The sequence below is a fragment of the Odocoileus virginianus genome, chromosome 4 (genome assembly GCF_023699985.2).
Source record: "Odocoileus virginianus isolate 20LAN1187 ecotype Illinois chromosome 4, Ovbor_1.2, whole genome shotgun sequence".
In the NCBI taxonomy this organism is placed as follows: domain Eukaryota; kingdom Metazoa; phylum Chordata; class Mammalia; order Artiodactyla; family Cervidae; genus Odocoileus; species Odocoileus virginianus.
The window spans coordinates 11,564,681-11,585,191 of NC_069677.1; the positions used below are offsets into that span (position 1 = coordinate 11,564,681).

The window sequence follows — 20,511 nt, forward strand, 5'->3', positions numbered from 1 at the left end:
TTTTTAGAATCTCTCTTTAGAGTTAAATCATCAGAGTCTCATCACCATTCATTCATTCAGTTTCTTTCTGTTTAAAAGAGGACCCTATCTTATAAGGTTTTTTGGTGTGATCGATGAGTTAATGTATAGAAGGCAAAGTCTTGTCCTGTGGCTCTTTCTTCCAGGTGGGAATTGAGTGATCAAGCTTCTGTTTCATGTTCTTCTCACAAGCTTCCTTTAAAAAAAAAAAAAAATCTGATGATTGGGCTATCACTACCTTATGAGTGCTATATGTTTCCATAAATCCCTTCTCCTAAATATGGACACAAAGGAATGGGAGAGATGTTTTGTGAGTGATAAACTCAGTGGTTCGTGGGAAGGTCCAGTTGATGTGGTCCATGTGGGCTTCTGGGGGGCAGGGAGGTATGGTGGATATGAGCTTGACCTTGAAATATGAAAAGAATTAAAAAAGGAAACAGCTAGAGATTTAAGTACAGGAATGATAGACCCACTGGGTGTGGTTAGGGGAATGAATGGACATCTTCCACCACAAGTAAGGTATCTGTAGTTTCTCTGTAGGCACTCACTCAAATCTCTTAACTCCTACTTCATGGATATGTCTTTTAAAATTCTCTAAGCAACCCTGTAATATGGGGATTATTTTTCCCTCCTATAATTTTTAAATGAAGAAACTGAAGGTCAAAAAAGTGAAATGACTTGCCTAAGGTCAGACAGCTAGTAGGGGACAAAGCTTTGAACTTCGGTCTTACGGTTATGTTCCAATCCGGAGCTTTCAAGTAACAACATTGCTGCCCCGGAGCTGATAAAAAGAGGAGGCACTATTATTATTTAACCTTAAATATTTAAAAGAAGGAAAGAAAAGGATAGGTGAAGGTATTTTCAACACAGGGAGTTGTCCATGTTCGGAGGCTGAGGAGAAGGAAGAGGGAAACCTGTTAGAGAAAAAGCAGTAAGGAGTCTGGAACCTTCTAAATTTGCTTCTCTCTAGCTTCATCAGGTTGTGTATTTTAAGCCGTAGCTGATTGTGGTGGCCTTGGAGGAGAGGAAGTCACACTGAAGAAAAAGCACCTGTGTTGCGCTGTGGGTTGTGTACACTCCTTCCTTGCATGCTCTGTGCCCTGGGTCAGAGCGCCGTTGCATAAGGCCCTGGGCCACTCTGCCTGCGGGACTAGGGCGAACAGCTGGACTTTGGGACTCCGCCCCCAGCGCCGCCCTCCTCTCCTCCCCAAGGTGGCTCCGGCTTTCAGAAAGTCGCAGCGGCGGCCGCGGTGCAGTACGGCCGGGAAGGAGGGCCGAGGTTGTGAGCTGCCTCCGGGGCCGCGGCGCCCGCCGAGGTGGCCTGCCGGCTGCGCTCCCACAGGTGCTGGTGCCCCGGGTCATGCCGGAGCGCTGGGGCCACCGGCAGCATGAAGGGCGGCGACCGCGCGTACTCCCGAGGTCCCTCTTTGGGGTGGCTCTTTGCGAAGTGCTGCTGTTGCTTTCCGTGCAGGGGTGAGTGACTGTCGGCATTGGCACCTTCTTCTTAGGCAAAGACTGGAGCGGCTGAATTGGGGTTGGCGGCGGGCCGTGGGATGGGGGAAACTCGGGCTGGGGAGCGGAGCACGGCAGATGGATGTTCCCAGCTGTGTTCTTTGCAGTTTCTGCAGCACTATGCGGTTCGCTCGCTCTCTGTCTCAGAGAGCTTCAGACTTGGATGCGGAGCTCTAGTTTGGGAACTGAGTTACTTATCAGCGACTTTGGTTGCTGGGCGCCAGTCTGCAGGGGGGTGAGGCACGGGTGCGGGGGTGTGGGGAGAGGGCCCTGGGAGCTCTGCGCTCCCCGTAGTGGCAGAGTCACACTTTCCTGCTCTCATTTACATATGGACCTCAGCCGCGGGATGACTCTTAGCTATAGGAATGTATTTGACACTTGCCTCTACACCAGGAACTATTTTTGCCAAGTGACAACTTTATTTGGGGACTGGAGCCCGCTTTTCTGTGCCTGGGCTTTGGCAGGCTAGCGTGGGTTTGCAGCTCTGGGCCAGAGCTTGGCTCATTAATTAACCAAGAACTCTCTATGTACCCAATTAGGACTGTATTTAATTATTATGCTAATTTTAGTGTTGTTGAGCAGCCTTGCAGGAAGCAACTAATTTCCCCAAAATCAGCCTGCAAAACAAGATGGTGAGGATGACAGAAGGAAGGTTATCATTGTGCATCCCGTCCTGAAAAAGAATGGAGCCCTTCCTAGACAGAGTTAGTAGATGTTCCTAACACATTTTATGTCTCTTTAACACCTCAGCTCAGAGGGTCTGTTTCTATGTAGTTAGAAGTGAGAATATGGGCTCTCACTTGACATTGGTCTTTTAAAAATTTCACCTGATGGTGTCTCTCCTCTACCCTGTTTTCAATGGCCCAGACTCCATGCCCATCTTAACCTGATAAGGTCCCCATGGAACTCTCTGGGACTTACTGGTGAATAAACTTTATTCAAGTGACCACCATCCTTTGTGCCCACCCTACACACAGCTCTGACAAATTCTCCATCCTAAACAGATATAAGGCCACAAAAACTAATTAAATCTGAAGGACCTTTCCCCAAGTCATTAAGGTTCATAATCTCAGCGTTAGATTCTCTCAGTCTCTGCATTTAATTAAAACAGCTTAGAACTGTGTAGTAGCTAACTCTAAAAATAAAAATTCAGAGGGAGAAAGAATTTTAGGAGGCCAGGGACCCTCATAAAAATCCAAGCCTAGTTCAGAACCATATAAAACCTGGCTGGGAATTGAAAGAAGCAGGTATTAAAAGGGAAAGGAAGCCGGAAATGGCCAAAGGGAATCTGAATGGGTGGGTTTTCGATGAAGGCTAGGCTGCTGTCCTGGTGCAGACTTTCCAAGTAGGATTTCTAGGGAGTCCATTTCCTGTTCAAAGGCAAAATTTGGGAACTTGGGCGGTGCTTATTTTGCCTTTGGGCGGTCCAAATTTTCCCTTTGGACAGGAAACTAAAGGCCCTGCAGCTGCCTCCTTGAGTCCAGATGTGTGGCAGCCCCAGCTTCCTGACAGAGTAATTCTCCAGGGGTCTTTCAGCCTTCAATTTGTTTGTGAATTGCCCTGGCTGGCCCTCTATGTTGTGGTGCAAGGAGGGGGCAGGGAGCTCACTTGGGGCGCCTGCTGGGTCACCTCCTGCCTGCTGGACTGGGAAAGCAGTGGCTACAGGCTCTGTGGCTTGGAGAAGGGGTGTTGCTACAGCCTGAGTGGAGGAGAATGTCTTAGCTGAAGACTGAGAGAAGGAAAAGTCCTGAGCAGTGAAAGCAGCTTAAAAGGGAAAAGGAGGATAACAAAGGTGGGTGCCTCTCCCCTTCTCCCACTTTACCCCTTACTCTTTCCTAGATCTAAAAGATGTGAAGATGGGAAACTGGGACTCAAATCTGAGGAGTATGGTAGTGGACGTGACTTAGCCACCCTTCAAAGAGCTCGTGGCGCCACTGGGCAGGGTGACAGTGTCTGAGGTGTTGGGTACTGCTTGAGGCTTCCTGCATCTGTTCTAATGGAAGAGAGAGCTCTGAGTCCCCACCCAGCCCATAGACATCTATCTGGGAGCTGACTGAAAAATATAAGGTCTTGTACTGAGCTTGAATGCATTGTCCAGAGCCCCAGAACTCTATGCTGAAGCTGCAACACAGAGAAGGACTCAGGAGAGTGTCTGAGGGGTTGATGGCAGGGCATTACCAGGGACCTGCCTGGCCTCCCTTTTCCGTTAAACCAGTTTCTCTGGTTGTAAAGATGACTCTGAAGCTGTCAGAACCCACTATGGTTCCTGAGTCAAGGAGCCCTGGCTGACTGTGACTGGCTTCCAGTCCTGCATTTAAAGGACACCTCCTAATGTCTGGGAAAAAAAGGAACCAAGAGGAAGTGGAATGTTTTGGTTATTTTTGACACAAACCTAAGCTATCCTGGACTTGCTCTGGTGAATCCTAAGTGGTTGTAATTGTTAACACTAGAGTAAGAGTTAAGGATTTAGTGATGTACCTATGTGGCCTTTAAATCATATTTGAGAAAAATATAGATGAAGTTAGTGGAGCTTGTCTTTGGGTTTGGGAAATTGATTAAGGCAGCTATCTGGTGTTCTTCTGTTCCAGTTTTTGTTTCTGTTGAGTATGAGTGTGGCAGAAAGGTTTGATGAAAGATGATGTTCCTTCCCCACCTTGAAATTAGTGTTAAAGGGCAGGAAAACTGAGAATCATGGGTAGAATGGAAATAGAGATGGGTGAGAAGGAAGAAGGAGAGCCAATAACATTTATAACTGCCTTTTTGGAAGTGAAAAATAGCCAAACATGAAATAATGGGGTGTGTGTGTGTGTGTGTGTGTGTGTGTGTGTGTGTGTGTGTGTGAAGGGTGGTTAATCATTAACGTCACACTCTGTAGGAAGTTTCAGGATTGCTTTGGCTGCTTACACTTTCCTCTACACCTGAAGAAGTGGGTCCATTCTGGATTGTTCTTTAATGATCTTAAAATTTTAAAAAGCAACTTATTTCCAAGTGATGAAAAGGATTTCAAGTCACCTGGAGGGTTGCTAAGTCCTATGCTGTAGACTGGAATTTGTGACATCTTAGATCACAGAGCCTGGAGATTTTTTAGACCTGAGTGGGTGGCAGTCAGTTTTAGAGGCTTTAATTTTCTAGTCAACTTGTAATTAACCTTGGGTCTATGGACAACTGTCCCTTCTTGGAAACATTTCCTGACTACTGCCCTCCTCTGTTTCTCCACAGGGTTCATGGCATTTATTCATACTTTGTTACTGTTGTATCGTTGTCCATGCAGCTGAAGCCCATGTGCCGACACGGCTTCCCATTTAGACAGTGAACAGTGACTGGTTCAGGAGACTATCTCAGAGGTGAAAAGAGGAAGGAGTGGTGACTTACCCAGGCTGAGTCAGCTCACAGGAGAGGTGCTGGGATTACATTCCCATGGCTCTCTCATCACAGGGGTGGGTGGGTCTGGGCAAAGGTTATGGGGGTTTACAGGGCTTTTGCAAGCCATCTTCATCTATAATTTCTTTTCTCCTCCCTACCTTTTCCCAGAATAACTGAGTAGGAACCTTATTCAAAACCTTGATTTGAATGTCCCTTCCCTGGCTCATTTTAGAAACTGAATTTAATGTGTGAAACCATGACAGCAAGTTTCTTTAGAAAGGTGTTGTTTATCTCAGAGAGGAACTGAAGGGACCTTCACTTTGGTTTACTTTAGTTCACCTCCCAAAGGACAGAGAAGTCTTAGGACATTGAGCAATATATACCATTTTCTTTATGCTCCAGGAAGTACCTTTACCACTATGAAAATTGAATTGACCATTTAACATGTATGTTTTCCCCCAATACCCCTCTTGGTTTTCTCTGCCTCCCAGGGATATACCTTAATCTGGGGAGAATTTCCAGCCATACATACTGTCCCCAACCTAGATCTTATGCTTCTCTTCCCATCCCTGATTCTCTGACTCAGTTCAGTTCAGTTGCTCAGTCGTGTCCGACTCTGCAACCCCATGGACTATAGCATGCCAGGCTTCCCTATCCATCACCAACTTCCGAAGCCTATTCAAACTCATGTCCATTGCATTGGTGATGCCATTCAACCACTTCATCCTCTGTCATCCTCTTCTCCTCCCTCCTTCAATCTTTCCCAGCATCAGGGTCTTTTCCAGTGAGTCAGTTCTTTGCATCAGGTGGCCAAAGTATTGGAGTTTCAGCTTCAGCTTCAATCCTTCTAATGAATAATGAGGACTGATTTCCTTTAGGATTGACTGGTTGGATGTCCTTGCAGTCCAAGGGACTCTCAAGAGTCTTTTCTAATACCACAGTTCAAAAGCATCAGTTCTTCAGCACTCAACTTTCTTTATAGTCCAACTCTCACATCCATACATTACTACTGGAAAAACCATAACTTTGACTAGATGGACCTTTGTTGCTAAAGTAATGTCTCTGCTTTTTAATATGATGTCTAGGTTGGTCATAGCTTCTCTTCCAAGGAGCAAGTGTCTTTTAATTTCGTGGCTGCAGTCACCATCTGCAGTGATTTTGGAGCCCCAAAAAATAAAGTCTCTCATTGTTTCCATTGTTTCCCCATCTATTTGCCATGAAGTGATGGGACTGGTTGCCATGATCTTAGTTTTCTGAACATTTGATTCTCTAACTAGTTAATAGTAATAGGGAAATCAATAATTCCCTGTCTTCCAGTCATAATGTAGCCTAGTAGAAGTAGGAATATATGAATTTGGTTGGGGTGGGGGAGATTGGAAATGGAAGCCAAATATCCTTCCTTTGGTACCACAATAAGTGCAATAATCACTGATCATGCTACAGCATGTAGGCTACAGGCCTACAGGCCTATCACCACAGTGGTTCCATGTGCCACAAGTTGGTAAGTCCCAGCCTGGCATGCTGCAGTCCATGGGGTCGCAAAGAGTCAGACATGACTGAGCGACTGAACTGAACCTGAAATAAAAAGGTAACAGCTCAGACTCTTGTGTTTTTATGCAATGTGTGTGTGAGGGAGGAGGGATTCACTAGTGAGTCCAAACAATGTTGTAGGCCTGCCTTAGTCTGGAGTAATGCTTTTGTATCTACTTAGTGAAGTTCTTCTTGAATCTTGGTTCTTCTCTTCTGCCTTAAAAACACTCCCCATCCTTTTGATGCTGCTCCTTTTCAGTGAGTGTAAGTGGCTGCGTGACCTGCCCTCTCCTTCAGACCAAAACCCCAGATTTTCCCTGCCCTTGAAAGGTCTGAACTCTGAGAAGGGCTTCTCAAATGGAAGGGGCTAGCTATATCATGGGACATTAGAACTAGAAGTAACTTCAGAGATTATTTAATAGATCTTTTTTTTTTTTCTGCAAGAAGAAACTGTTCAGCCATTTAGTAGCGAGCTCAGACCTATAGCCCTTTCCCAGCACTCTTTCTGCAACTGCATTTTTCTCTTCCTGCCCATGCGATCAATTTCTCTTACTCTGGACAAAGACATCTGGGGTCAGCCTCTACCCTTCTCGATTTGGTAAGCCAACTTAGAGGCTGACCCCAGACTGGAACTTGGGTGTTGACTGTGGAATGATATGTGGTTCCTGCGGGGTGACTGGAGTCATTGGGATCTGAACCTGCCTGGTCTGTTTTGAGTGGCTGTTCTGTCCCAGGACCACAGAAGGCTGAGCATCTCTGTCTCTCCCAGAGCAGTTTCTGCACATTGCTCTTAGTAAATATTTGTCCATGTTTTTCCCTCTGGTTCAGTTTAATTCCAAGGGTCCCTTTCCCCCCATTTTTCTTGTCTTCTTCCATGAAGTGTACGCTTTCAGGTGAAAATGAAATGCATTCCTATCATTCCATTTTTAAACGTCACTGGTTTTTATGTAACACACAGTGTTTTAATTCATTTGACACGTGTTTACATGCTGACTGCCTGCTAGCCCTACAATGGATACTGGGGGAGAATGGATAGGAATCCTAATGGTGCTGACCCCATTGGGCTGTTATGAGGATTAGTTAAGAGAATGTATGTAAAGGACTTAGCTTACCATCAGGTATATAAAGTGCTTTAAAAAGCATAGCTACTGATGGTAACAGTAATTGTAATTGTAGTATTAGACATGGAACGCATACCCAGGGGGCTCCCAGCTAAATATGTGGGGTCTTCTGGGTGAAAATGCTGCAAATATACCTTTCTAAGGAATTTAATGGTCTTAGTTCAAACCATTGTCAACTGTGCCTCACTGCTGTAGAGCTGCCACCGTGGGGAAAGAAGGCCTGCATCTGTAAGTATGATAGGGAGTTCCTTCTTTTTAAAATTAAACCAATTAAAACTGTAAAAAACATAACACTTCTAGTATTATAATCACTGGTTACATAAAAGAACGTTTGAGAGTAGGTACTGGCAAGATACCATAAGCATCCTTGAGTTATTCTTCTCTGAGGGGAAACACTGTGTAAGAATTGGATCATGATTACACCAGTATTGAAGTTTAGGTCCTGAGAACCTATGTTAAATAAAAAGACGTCATGTCCTGCTAGCCCCTTGACTTTGGCTAACAATCTAGTGAAACATTTTTCTGATCCCATCAGCCAGCATTTGTTGCACATCCTTCTTTTGCAAGATTTGCAGGTGTCCTCTTCAGGCTGTTTTTGCCTAGGTAAAAATCATGACCTGCTCACCACAGCCCTTGGAGTTCTATACATTTGTGTGAGGTTTGGCCAGTATCTTGTATATTCCTTGTGGATGAGAGACATGGTTAGCTTGGTCTATTCAGTGACTAATGGAGCTCCTCTCCTGAGGTGAACCTTCTGTGTTATACTTCCTGGAAGGAGGGGAGCCCTGGTTAAATACCTGTGAGGCAGCCAAGAGGCTGCCAGATTGACTTTTGCCAGATATAAAGCAAAGATCAGAGTTACGGAGCAAGTCCTTTCACATTTTTCTTACTTTCCTGGAGACCACAGTGAGGAAACTAGCAAACTGAAAGGAAGGGAAACCCCCTTGTGCTGCTTGGTTGAAACAGTACCTCATAAAACATCTCTGTATCCAAGAACCTGCTCTCCTTGAGGCCAGATTAGTTGTAGGCCTGTGTTTGGTCTCTTAGGGCACCTTGCATGTGCAGGCTCAGGACTGCTCAGGAAGTCCCAGTTTCTGCCCTTCCTCCGTTAGCATATCCATTATTTCTCCCAGGGAGAAAGGGATATTATCCTTCCCCATCCAAAAATGAACCAAGCCTAACTGTTCAAAAGAATTGCAAACACACCACTTTGTGCAGATTTTTTATCTCATCTTCACACCTGTGTGGTGCCTCCTCCTCTCCTCATCTTAAAGGAGAAGAGCTCCAAGAATGGTTACCACTGGAGACCACATTGGAAATGCAGATTCTTGGCCCCACTGATTCAAATTCCATTGACTAAAACCCAGCAGTCTGTGGTTTAACAAGCTCTCCAGGGGGCTTCATGTTTTTGGTTTGTTCTTTTCTCTCCACCCTCCCCTACCTTCCTCCTCCCTTCGCCCAGCTCCAGCAAGGGCATCTGTGACCTGCTTCCTGGGGATTGAGAAGTGGGGAGGGGGCGTCCTTCCTACTCACTGTTACTTGAGGGTGATGGGATGGGAAGAAGGGTTGGCATTAAGAATCACACATATCTTCTCTGAGCCCATTAGCCCCCAGGGGCGAGGAAGGGTAGTTATGGCCTCCCTCTTCCCATTTAAGACTCCTTCACTTTTATGATCATTTCCCTCAGACTTTTAATGGTAACTATGGTTAGTTAAGAAAAAAATCAAAAGTTAGGCAAACCAAAAGGCCATAAAAGTAAAACTTTGATAACATAATCTTAACTACCTAGAAACAACTACTTAACCATTTAATATATTCTTTTCTATGTGTTTGCTCCCTTTTAAAATAAATGGGTTCATATTATATATTCTGTTTTAAAACAAGATTTTGCTTAATCTTTGAAACGTCTTCCCAAGTAGATGTATTTCCAGGATATTTTTAGTGGCTACAGAGAGTTTTGACATAGATAAGACTTGAACTTGACAATTGTCAGGACTGATTTAATACAATGGCTAAAATTTGGTGGGAAGGGATGAGGAAGAGCTTTGGGTTAAGAAATAGATCCTTCCAGAATCAGATTGTTCAGACAGATTCGTGTGGAATTTACATATTTCTACTCCCTATGTCACACCTTTCCTTTCCAAGGAGTACAACTTACCTGCTTCCCCGTGAGACCAGTATGCACAGGGCTAGAGCTGCAGGTTTTACCCACTCAGCCTATTTGCTCACTTCATATTAGGAATCTCCTCAATCCTGAGGCTTCTAACTGTGTAGTTGCTTTCACCAGCAGGTCTAGAGATTTTTCTCTTTCTCTTTTTGAGACATGCCTCCAAAGAGATAGGTCATTTCAAAATTATTGTTATTGGGAAAGAGAGTCTTGATTTACTTTTTTTTCTGCCTTGGGAAAGCATTTGAAATTACAGATAAATGATGATAAAATTCCATTACTTAGAGAGAGCCATGTTAACATGTTGAATATATCCTTTTTATCTTTTTTCCATGTGTGTATTTTCCAGAAATATGATATAGTAGTGTTATAAACTTTTTTCACATAACATATTAAACAATTTCCATGACATTTTTGTGAATGCATCCAGTGATATGCCAGCTCAGTTCAGATTGGGATTGTTAAATACTCAGGATTTTGAGAGTGGATGGTTAAGCTTGAGAACAGCCATAGTGGGAGTATTTATACTAAGAAGGTCACCAGACACCACAAATCAAGGTTTTTTGTTTTATTCAGAAACTGTTTTATTAGCATAGCACTAGATGCTCATTTTATCACGTGTAAATATGGTTTGTTTTTATTTTCAAACTCCCTATTTTTGGTTTCTAATTTTGCTATTATCAACAATATTGTAATGACCATTCTTACAGTTAAGTCTTGACACAAACCTATAATTACTTCCTTAGGATAAATCCTGTGAAGTGGAGGTCCTGAGAGAAATGACATCCCAAATTTCAAGACTTAGTTGCCAGTTACCCCCAATTCTATACTATGAAAGGAAAAGTGTACTGTTCTTTATTTAAAGAGGACTTATGAGAAACATCTTCTGGGACCAGGAATTTCATGTCTCTCCTGTTGTTTACCTCTGTTTACATTTTCTGAATTAACTTAATTCTTTTTTTATAAGGAAATATGCTGGCTGAGAGCCTTTGTTTCTTAAGCTATGTACTGATAGGTATGGTGTAAAAAAATACACTTTGTGATGGTAGTGGATTGAGAGGCAATATATCATGATGATTTAAGTGCTTGAACTTTGGAGACAGAATGAATCTGAATCCCAATTCTACCATTTACCTATGTGACTTTGTGCAAGTTACAAAGTCTCTGCCTCGTTTTCTTCATCTGAAAGATGGAAATCTAGTGAAATTTGATGATCACGAAATCTAGTCATGGAGATCTTACAAGGCTTAGATGGGTTTACATGTTAATCACCTAGAACTGGCATGTGGTGAGTGGTGTGTAAGTGTTGGATTATTGTTAGCATTAATGAGTGTATAGACGTCTCTGTGGAACTGTGCTGTCACATTCAAATGATTTCATTAGTTCCTTAATCATATGAGAAATCGAGCTGAGCATATTTTGTATGCTCAGTCCCTAAATATTTGAGTACCATGTGGCAGGTATTAGACTAGCAGCCACAGAGAATTTAAGATGTTTCTATGCCCCTGAGGATCTTTTAGTTCAACTTGGAAGTGCTTGATAAGTATGAAACAGTAAATAGTGACCCCTCCAAAAAAACAAGGAAAATAGTTGCTGAAGATAATAAGAGAAAAGATGCTTCAAGGATCTGCCTGGTTTCTTACTAAAATAATTATGTAGAAGCTGATGGGAACACAGTGGCCTGGGGATCTGAGAAGGCTTATCAGGAGATTAAGGGTTCTCTCTGGGCCTTACAGGTTTTTTAAAAATTACTTATTTATTTTGGCTGTGCTGGGTCTTTGTTACAGGCTTCTCTCTAGTTATGGTGCACGGACTTCTCACGGGCCTCTCTTGTTGCAGAGCATAGGTCTTGGGCACACGGTCTTCAGTAGCTATGGGCCCAGTAGTTCCCGGGCTCTATAGCACAGGCTCAACAGTTGTGGGACATGGGTTTAGCTGCCCCATGGCATGTGGGATCTTCCCTGATCAGGAATGGAACCTGTGTCTCCTGCATTGGCAGGCAGATTCTTTACCACCGAACCACCAGGGAAGCCCCCTTACAGGGGTTTTTAAAGGGCTGAGTATATAGTGTGCTTAAAGCCAGCAGGGAAATGCAGCAGACCAAAGAGGAGAGGTTAGACCTGCCTTCTCAAGCTATGCTAATTCTGTAGCCACCAGCCATATGTGGCTATTGAGGACTTGAGATGAGCCTGATCCGAGTGGAGCTGTGCTGAAGTGTAAATTACATGCCAGATTTAAAAGATTTAGTTAAAAAAATGTAAAATAGTTCAACAATCTTTTTATTGATTACATATTGAAATGATTGTGTTTTGGACATATTGGGTTAAATATAATATATGAAAATTAATTGTACCTGTTTGTTCTTACTTTTTATTGTGACTACCAGAAGATTTTAAATGATGTAAAATTATACAATTTTATTTTTTATGTAATGTAAAATCCATGGCTCATATTTGTGACTTGCATTATATTTCCCTTGGATGGAGCTTTCCTGTATCTTACGGTCCATGATACATTGATGTGCCAGAGTAGAAAGGATATAAAATTAGAAACTTTTATCCCACTCCAAGGCCAATCCCAGCCCATTCCCTCAGTCCTCTCCATAATTCCAGGAGGATAGCAGTCTCTCTGATGCTTTAAGATGCCCACAGGCCTTCTTCACTGAAACCTTCAAGAAAAGCGGTTATACTTTTCCCTTTCTGAGCCAACATAGTTTGTGAGGAAACAGGACAGAAATCACAAGTTCTCCTCAGAGAGCTCAGATTAGCCACCTTTTAGGAACAAAATGAGGGAAAGTCTTAAAAAGAACAGTGAACAGGAAGAGTGGCAATGTGCTACCAGTTCCCAACTCTCTAACCCTCAACGGATTGACTTCATTCCAGTCCTGCCTCCTCACGTGACATGAGAAGCATGGCTGGACTGTCCTCAGGACCTGAGGGATAAGATAGGGCTGTGTGGCAGGCTGAGGGGAGCCCACTGCTCTGACTTGGGACTGAGATCCAGAGGAGACCTGACTAGGTGGGTATGTGCACCTCTTGGTTGAACTCAGACAAGTTTCATTTTGCCATTTAGCTGAATGACGTTTGATGTTTGATTCATTCTGAGCAGCGTTTTTCATCCCATTTTTGTCCTTCGAAGCTTCACTGAGCGCTTGACAGAGTGCAGCGTTATACAGATATTGGGACCATCTCCCTATTTGTGTAGGGAAAGGGTATATATAGCTCACCTTGCTTGTATGGTATCATAGATTGCTAGAATGTTACCGTCTTACAGAACAAAAGATCTCAGTTTTATCCTTGAGAAGAGCACTTTGGAAAAGATAAAGGACTTGCCTGAAGTCTTAGCTGGTACTGAGTAAAATAATATCATTCTGTCTGTAGCACACTTCTTATACCTTTATAGAAATGATACTGGAATTGCTTCTCTGCCTTTTGGCTAAGATCAAGTGTAGAAAAGACAGTGGAATGTAGAATGAAAAAGTGAGTGTTAGTTGCACAGTCATATTCGACTCTTTTCGACCCCATGAACTGCCAGGCCCCTCTGTCCATGGAATCCTCCAGGCAAGAATACTGGAGTTGGATTGCCATTCCCTTCTTCAGGGGATCTTCCTGACCCAGGGATCAAACCCAGATCTCCTACATTACAGGCAAATTCTTTACTCTCTGAGCCACTAGGGAAGCCCAAATGTAGAATAGTCCTGCTGTTTTGTTTGGGGGAATGGGGAGGGTTGAAGCACTGGATCAAGTCTTCTGGGAGATCCAGCTCTTTGGAAGGAATCTAGGAGGGCAGGGGTCCCAGTGAATGAGAAGTCACTCTCTGGTTCCTGAAACTATGTCCTTGCCACCTGCTCTAGATTTGCTACCATTGAAATCTGCCCTGCCGTGGCCACTTTCATCTGGTGTTTCTAAATGTCTAGAGGGATCCTGGGGGAACTTTACCACTGTGAAGTCACAGCTGAATTCCCAGACACTGGAGCTGAGGGTTAGGTCCCACTCATCCTGACCAAGTCAGGATCTGTTCCACTGGCCTGGGGTCTCCAGGTGAGGCCAGGCAATACTGGGGACCTTCTTTAGACATGTCATGGGGCCTTCCTATGACCTTCTAGGCCTGATGGAAGGTCAAGGTTGATCCAAAGCCAGGCCTGGGTAGCCTGCTCCTATCTAATCAGGGTCTCATGAAGCCCTCCCAAACAACCCAGGGAGGTCTGTGGCTGCCACAAGTATTCTGGGGGCTTTACTCAAAGTTTCCTGGACTGGTCATCTCTGACTCCTCCAGAACTGGGAGATAATTGGAGATCACAGCCAGTGAACAAAGTGGACATAGCATTAACCTTATAAATTTACAGTTTAGAGAGGGCAGCAGATCTCACACACACACACAGATCTTTGTAAGTGTTTTCAATGGATGCTATGAGAGTATCTGTTGGAGGGAGAGAGAAGGAGGTAGAATTTACACTAGGGCAATAGGGAACTTGTAGGAGAAACTGACATAAGGACCAAAAGTTTTGTTACTACCATTCTTCTGGTCCCCAAGTATGTATCATTTGCATTCCAAGCCTCATTTAAAAGAGTCTTTTATAAAAGTTTTGCTCACTATCATGGGAAAACACAGGGAAGTAAAGTAAAAGAGGCATAAAGCCAGATAGTTTTTTGGGGTCACCTTACTTGACACTGGCTTGCTTCAAGAGCTTATGTGCCATTCTTTGGTCCACAAGCACCTGGGGAACCTGTCCAGTGTCAACAAAGGATCACTGGTGAGGTCCTCACTTCCTAATTCATGACCTCAGTCCTCGGGAGCTGTCCTGTTCCTCCATACTTTGAAACTGGGATCCAGAGAAAGGGGCTAAATTCCCACTCACCACTACCCACCCACCTTGGGCTTCCCCACCCCTGCCCCTGGCTCTAGTTTCTGCTCTGGGGCGTTACCATCCACAGCTGCCATCTCCTGTAGGGATACGCCCCCCTCATGTGTGAGGACAGTTTTCAGCTTAGTCGGAGTGACCGTCTTCAGTAGTGTTGTAGACTTGACTCAACAACTTGCTAAACATTGTACTTGATAGCTTCTGAGACTCTTTCCAGTTCCCATTTCACAAAAGGATTTAAAAAACAGGCAGTTCTATTTGTTTACTTGAATTCTGGGTGAAAACAGAGAAGACCTCAGTAACCTTTTGAGTTTTTTCCAGTCTTTCTAATTTTTAAGTCCCTGTTTCTTTGTGCTTTGGTTTGAAAATTATACCCTCTTCCCAATTTAACTTATGTCTTGACCACCAAATAGTGCTTCCACTTGAAGTGTAATCAGCCACCTCTCCCAGAGTGTCTGTGGATCTCCTCAGCCAGCCAGCTTCCCAGCTCCTTCCCAGTGAGGTGGTCAGGTCTAAATTTAACTGTGACCTTCTGCCAGCATATGCAAGCTCAGGCTGCAAGAGCAAAACAGAGCCGATCTGTCCTCAAGGGTGTGTGCAAAGCTCCTCCAAAGGCCAGAGCAGGAGGGGAGAAGAGGAGGAGTTCAGGGTAGGGAGAAGTATAGTCATCCCAGGTGATGATTGGAATTTATCCAGTCTTGGCTGGGTTCCTGGAGAAAGTCAGCTAAATTCTCCACCCTCTTGGTTTCCTCCCATTGCAAAGAATCAGCAACATAACTCACCTGGATTTGCAATTACCATGGCTTCCTGCCAAGCATTATACCACAGTAATGTGCTCACTCTTGCCTCTTATTCCAAAGTCACCAATCCCGGGTTCATGAGATACAACCTGCACGTTGTATTATATAGATTTCCACCCTGGTTTGGTTGTCTGGAGTGTATCTTTGTTGGGTTTGTGTCTTTTTATATATCAATATGTACATATCTCAGAGACAGGACCAGAGACAGTGTCCGTAATACTGGAATAGCTTTGCACATTTTTATTTTATTTTATTTTATTTTTATTTTATTTTGTATTTTAGAAATATATAAATGCAAAGGATTGAAATTGGTTTGGTTTGTAAAATATTTCTTATTATAATTTAGTCACACCTCCAATTGGTGTTTATAGTCATGATTAGCATCCTACACCATAAACTTTATACATACATATGTGACATTTTTAGAATGATATCAGATTGTGACTCAAATAGGGAAGTCTTATTTTTCTGTTTGATCTCTAACAGAGACAGGTTTGGAGAGGCTACATGGAGTATGTTTTTCTGAGATGCCCCAGCTTGTACTTGGGAGGAGAACCAGCTCACAAAGCTTCTGGAGCTGTGATTCTAGCACTTTGTAACAATGTCCAGTTAGTCTTATAAACAGGGACTTGACTCAGAAGGGAACATGGGCCATTTAGCTATCTGGTTCTCATCTGTCATTTTCGGTAAGTAAACAAGAAGGATTTTTAGGGCAATTCTCTTTTGAGCTCAGGTCTCTAAGGGAAGTGTTAGTTAGAGGGGTCAGACTGCATTTTCATCCTGTCATTAGAATTTACTAAACTGCATCAGTCTAGTTACTTCTTTATGCTAATTTTTTTATCTTTATACTTGAAAAAATACAGGTATTTATTGAAGTGTATCTCCTAATATAGTCTTGGCTTTCTGGCACATAGACTGCACTCTGTAAATGCTAGCTTATGAACAATCATATTCCTTCTCATTATCAGATATTTCTCTGTCTTATAGGGCAGTAATTTGAGATGGACCTTTAAGTGGGATGGAGAATTAGTGAACATTTTTCAAAGCTTTCCAGGAAAGCAGACCTGAAACTTATTAGACCTCTAATTAATGGCCTTTTTGCCCAAGTTTTGATCCCTGGGAGTGTCCATTTTCAAAATAAGTTGCTGAACTGGTGGGCCCTAGGGCTGATTCAGGGTACCAGTTTTTCTTAAGAGTTATAAAGGTCTCCTCCCTGCACCTGGAGGCCAGTGTGTTGGGTTCTTAAGCGTTTTCTCAGCAAGTTATCTTTAACAACGTTTATATTTATTTGTTTAATTTGTGCCATTATCCTGTATTCATGTCCAAAGTTGATCATCTTGAATGTGTTCCTTTAACTGCTGGTTATCTGCTGTGCTCTGGTACATATCTGATCTTCCATTTATGGCTCAGAAATGTCCTGTCATCAGCAGCCAGTCAGAGCTTCTTGTATTCAGAAATCGCATTTATCACTTTTAAACAAAGAAACTTGACATTTTGATTATTAAACAAATATATTACTGGTTAGATTTAGATTACTTTTACCAATAATAAAACTTACAGACCTTCATGTTTCAGTGAGAAAGAGGAAGTAAAAAGTCTCTAAAATTGATTTTCTTTGGGCCTATGTGGAGTCAGGCATGTGATCGTCTTTGACTTAATCCCCATGGCCCAGAGAATAAAATATTCCAGTTATTTTAGGACCTACCCCTGAGGTGGGGGTGGGGCTGGAGATTGAGCAGGGACAGGGTTTCAACTCACAAAGCTGGGAAATCTGAGGTGCTCCTATGAAGGCGAAAGAAAGAAGTGGGTGTTGGGAAGGCAGCTAGCAGATATCCTCTCTGTTGACCTTAGGCCGTTTGGTCTAATGAGAAAGTGCAGTGAGTTTAAGAACAGGTGGAGTCCCTCTGCCTCCTCTGTTGGGCGTGCTCAGAGGACAGCACCAGCAGCTCTTCTGGAGAAGTAAGGTTGTGTGCAAGGAAGGCCTTGTGAAGAGGTAACATGGGGAGTGGGTCTTGAAGGGTCAGGAGAGATGCTCTTCATCCAGGAAGCTGGGCAAAGGAAAGAGCATGGGGAAAGAGGTAGGGTGTGGGAACGAAAGGGAGTGTCTGTGGAAATGATTTACCAGGTGCTACTACAGCCTCCCCTTTGTTGTTCTCTGGGGAGTCAGCCTACACATTTCACATAAGAGAAGACTGGACCTCAGACAGAGGAAACAATTTTCCCAAGAGCATGTGGTTAATAAATTGAGTCCTGGTTTCTTCTCATTGTTCTACTCTTGTCTCCCACTTACCCTACTGCCTGCCCAGCTTGATTCTGATCCTTGTATCAAGTTCTATATTTTTTATTACTGTGCTGGAATTTGGTACAGTTCCATATTGTGTTCGGAAACTAAAGGATAGGTTTGCAGTTCCAGAAGCAGCTTTTTCTTTCAGGGTACTATTTTTATTTGCATATATAAACCCTGTGCTGCTAAAGCTCTTAACCTAAGCATTGCCTGGTACACACACACACACACACACACACACACACACACACACACACACACGCATGTGTAACTGTTATTCCCTAAATAGCAGAGGCCTAGAATGTTTGTCTACTTTTGCCAACATCTGACTGTGATTATCTTTAACCACAGTCACTCTTGTTTGTCTCTTAAAATAGTATCAACTGTCTCAGGGAGGCTGTTTCTAGTCATCACAGCCCTCCATAACCCTGTGTGTTCCACCTGCCTTCTCCTGGTAGGAGGGCAGCCTGTGATTGACTGTGGTTAATTTCCTGCTCTCTTGTGTTGACACTCCTGAATTCTTCCATAGGGTTCACAGACCTCTCCTAGTGAGACCATTAGAATTCACCTCCAGAGCTCCCTGTTAACTTGAGTAACTGAAAGTGTAGCTCTCCCTGCGGTGTCCATCATCCCTTCTTCCTTCCTGTGCCTGTTTCTGCCCCCGGGTCCTGGACTGTGCAGGGGTCGCCTCTGCACAGGAGAGCTGCCTATAGGCCCAGCTGTGTCTGACCTGTGGGGTGGACCCTGCCAAGTTTTTTCTTTTAATTTGACTGTATTGGGTCTTAGTTGTGACACGTGGGATCTTCATTGGGGTGTACGGACTCAGTCACTCCACGGTATGTGGAATCATGATTCCCTGACCAGGGATCGAATCCACATCCCCTACATTGCAAGGAAGATTCTTAACCACTGGACTAGCAGGGAAGTTCCAACCCAGCCAGTTTTTGAAATGGAATATCCATCTCTGCTGTTCCTTAGCATAGATATTGAAAATGTGTATCCTAACTATGGGATTCTGTCTCAGAGAAAGTCAGTATTCCCCTCTGCTGCTGCTGCTGCTGCTAAGTCGCTTCAGTCGTGTCCGACTCTGTGTGACCCCATAAACGGCAGCCCACCAGGCTCCCCCGTCCCTGGGATTCTCAAGGCAAGAACACTGGAGTGGTTGCCATTTCCTTCTCCGATTCCCCTCTGATAGCCTGTCAGATTGCTTTAAAGTAAAAGTTGCCTCATTTGACTTTGAACTTGATGAGAGTTAGAGGGAAATAAAGGGTGTTTTGGGTTTTTTTTACCTTGTGGTTTCTATCTATGGATCACCCCCTCCTAACCCTGTCCCATCCCGTGGAATAATGCATCATACCAAGCTAGGAAAACCTGTTCTAAGATGGGACCCGATGGTCTTTGAGCAGGTCTTTCTCACAGCATAACCAGGATAGGCAGATGAACAACTTCAGCTCACACGTGTGGTTCTGGGTGGTGTGCTCTGGACTGGGATCCTACTACTAAGAGATCCCTTTTCTGAAACAATCAAGAGATGCATGGATGGCAAACACAAAAAAACTCATGATAAGGACAAAAAAAAAATAGTCTTATCAAGATTGCTTTTCCATTTTTCAGGCTTTCTGTATGCTTTGAACAGTGTGTTCTCCAGAGTGGGAGCATGGGGGTCACCCACTGGGCTGTGGCAAGCCACTCCTGGTGTCACTGTTGGTCTCTATTGCTTGTCTTGAACCACAGAAGTTGTTTCTGCACAACCTTGTGATAGTAGAATTGAAAGATGAGGCGCTTAATGGTAGAAAATAGGTTTGGGAGATGTAGTTTGCAGATGAGCTCATGAAAGCCCTATAAATATTTTTATGATCCTTACATTATCCTATTAAATAGAATGAGTACTGTGCAATTTCCATTCTTTGGGGTTAGAAATAGTTCAGATTTTCCTCACTTGCAATTTGACCTAGAAAATTTTAAATTCATTTTTGTGTGTGCAGATAATAGATGCATTAAGACATTTTCACTCTCACTTATACTGTGGTCCTTCATCCAAATGAGGCTCAAAACTGTAAGAGTGTAGATTTTAGAGTTCTGCATACCTACCCTAAATACTGGCTCTGTCACTTAGCACCTCTGCAACCTGCCAGAAAGGGCTTAACCTCTCTATGCCACATCCTTGGTATCAAATGGGCATCATAATTACACCTATACATGTACAGTGTTGCAAACCTTACACAAGACTGGAAGTAAAATGATTAGAGTATTTGTCATGTTGTAAGATCTCAGTAGAGAACATACAGAATGTAAAGGTGGATAATGGTGATGGTTGCACAGCATCGTTGTACACTTACATGGTTAAAATGGTAGATTTTATGTCAAGCAGGTCTCTAGACTCTTTTTTCCACCTGCCCTTGTGGTTCTTGGGGTTGATGGGGGCAGGGTGGCAAGTGCAGCTTCTCCTTGTTCTGGCCCTACCTGACCTCTAACGTAGTCAGCTGTCTACTATATCCATGGTCTCAGTCATTGAGGGGGGTTGGATGAGACAGTGCAGATGGTTCTTTGTGACCCACCCCATTGAGCTGCAGTGACTACAGGTGCTGCATCAGTTTTTGACTCCCACTTACAGAGTTTCAGTAGTTTAGGATTTTTTGGTTCATATATTTAATAAAGATGCATATTCACTCACAGGTGTTTGTCAGCCTCTGTGCTTCACCCATGACAGCGTGATATGTCAGAACATCCAGGAGCAAAGTGGCAGTTGGCCCCACCTCCACCACTCCCTACCTCTCCACCCCAGCTCTCCATCACACATGACTGGGATTCTCTCCTCCCTTAAACACACCCTCTCAGCATGTTATTCTTGCTAC

General features: G+C 43.6%; 1 protein-coding gene across 21 annotated transcripts in view; it reads left to right on the forward strand.

The window, feature by feature from the left end:
* The window catches only part of KALRN (kalirin RhoGEF kinase), a 668,360-nt gene that overhangs the window by 548,024 nt on the left and 99,825 nt on the right, over positions 1 to 20,511 (forward strand). For 4 of the 21 annotated variants that reach the window (XM_020899507.2, XM_020899509.2, XM_020899511.2 and 1 more), the window contains exon 1: positions 1,259 to 1,491. The exons of 15 other annotated variants lie outside the window; for them this stretch is intronic. In XM_020899507.2, coding sequence (XP_020755166.1) covers positions 1,407 to 1,491 — 85 coding nt within the window. In that variant the 5' untranslated portion in view covers positions 1,259 to 1,406. Of the gene's footprint in view, positions 1 to 1,258; positions 1,492 to 20,511 lie in introns of those variants that run through there. 2 more of the 21 variants (XM_070466120.1, XM_070466121.1) reach the window with 1 other exon arrangement.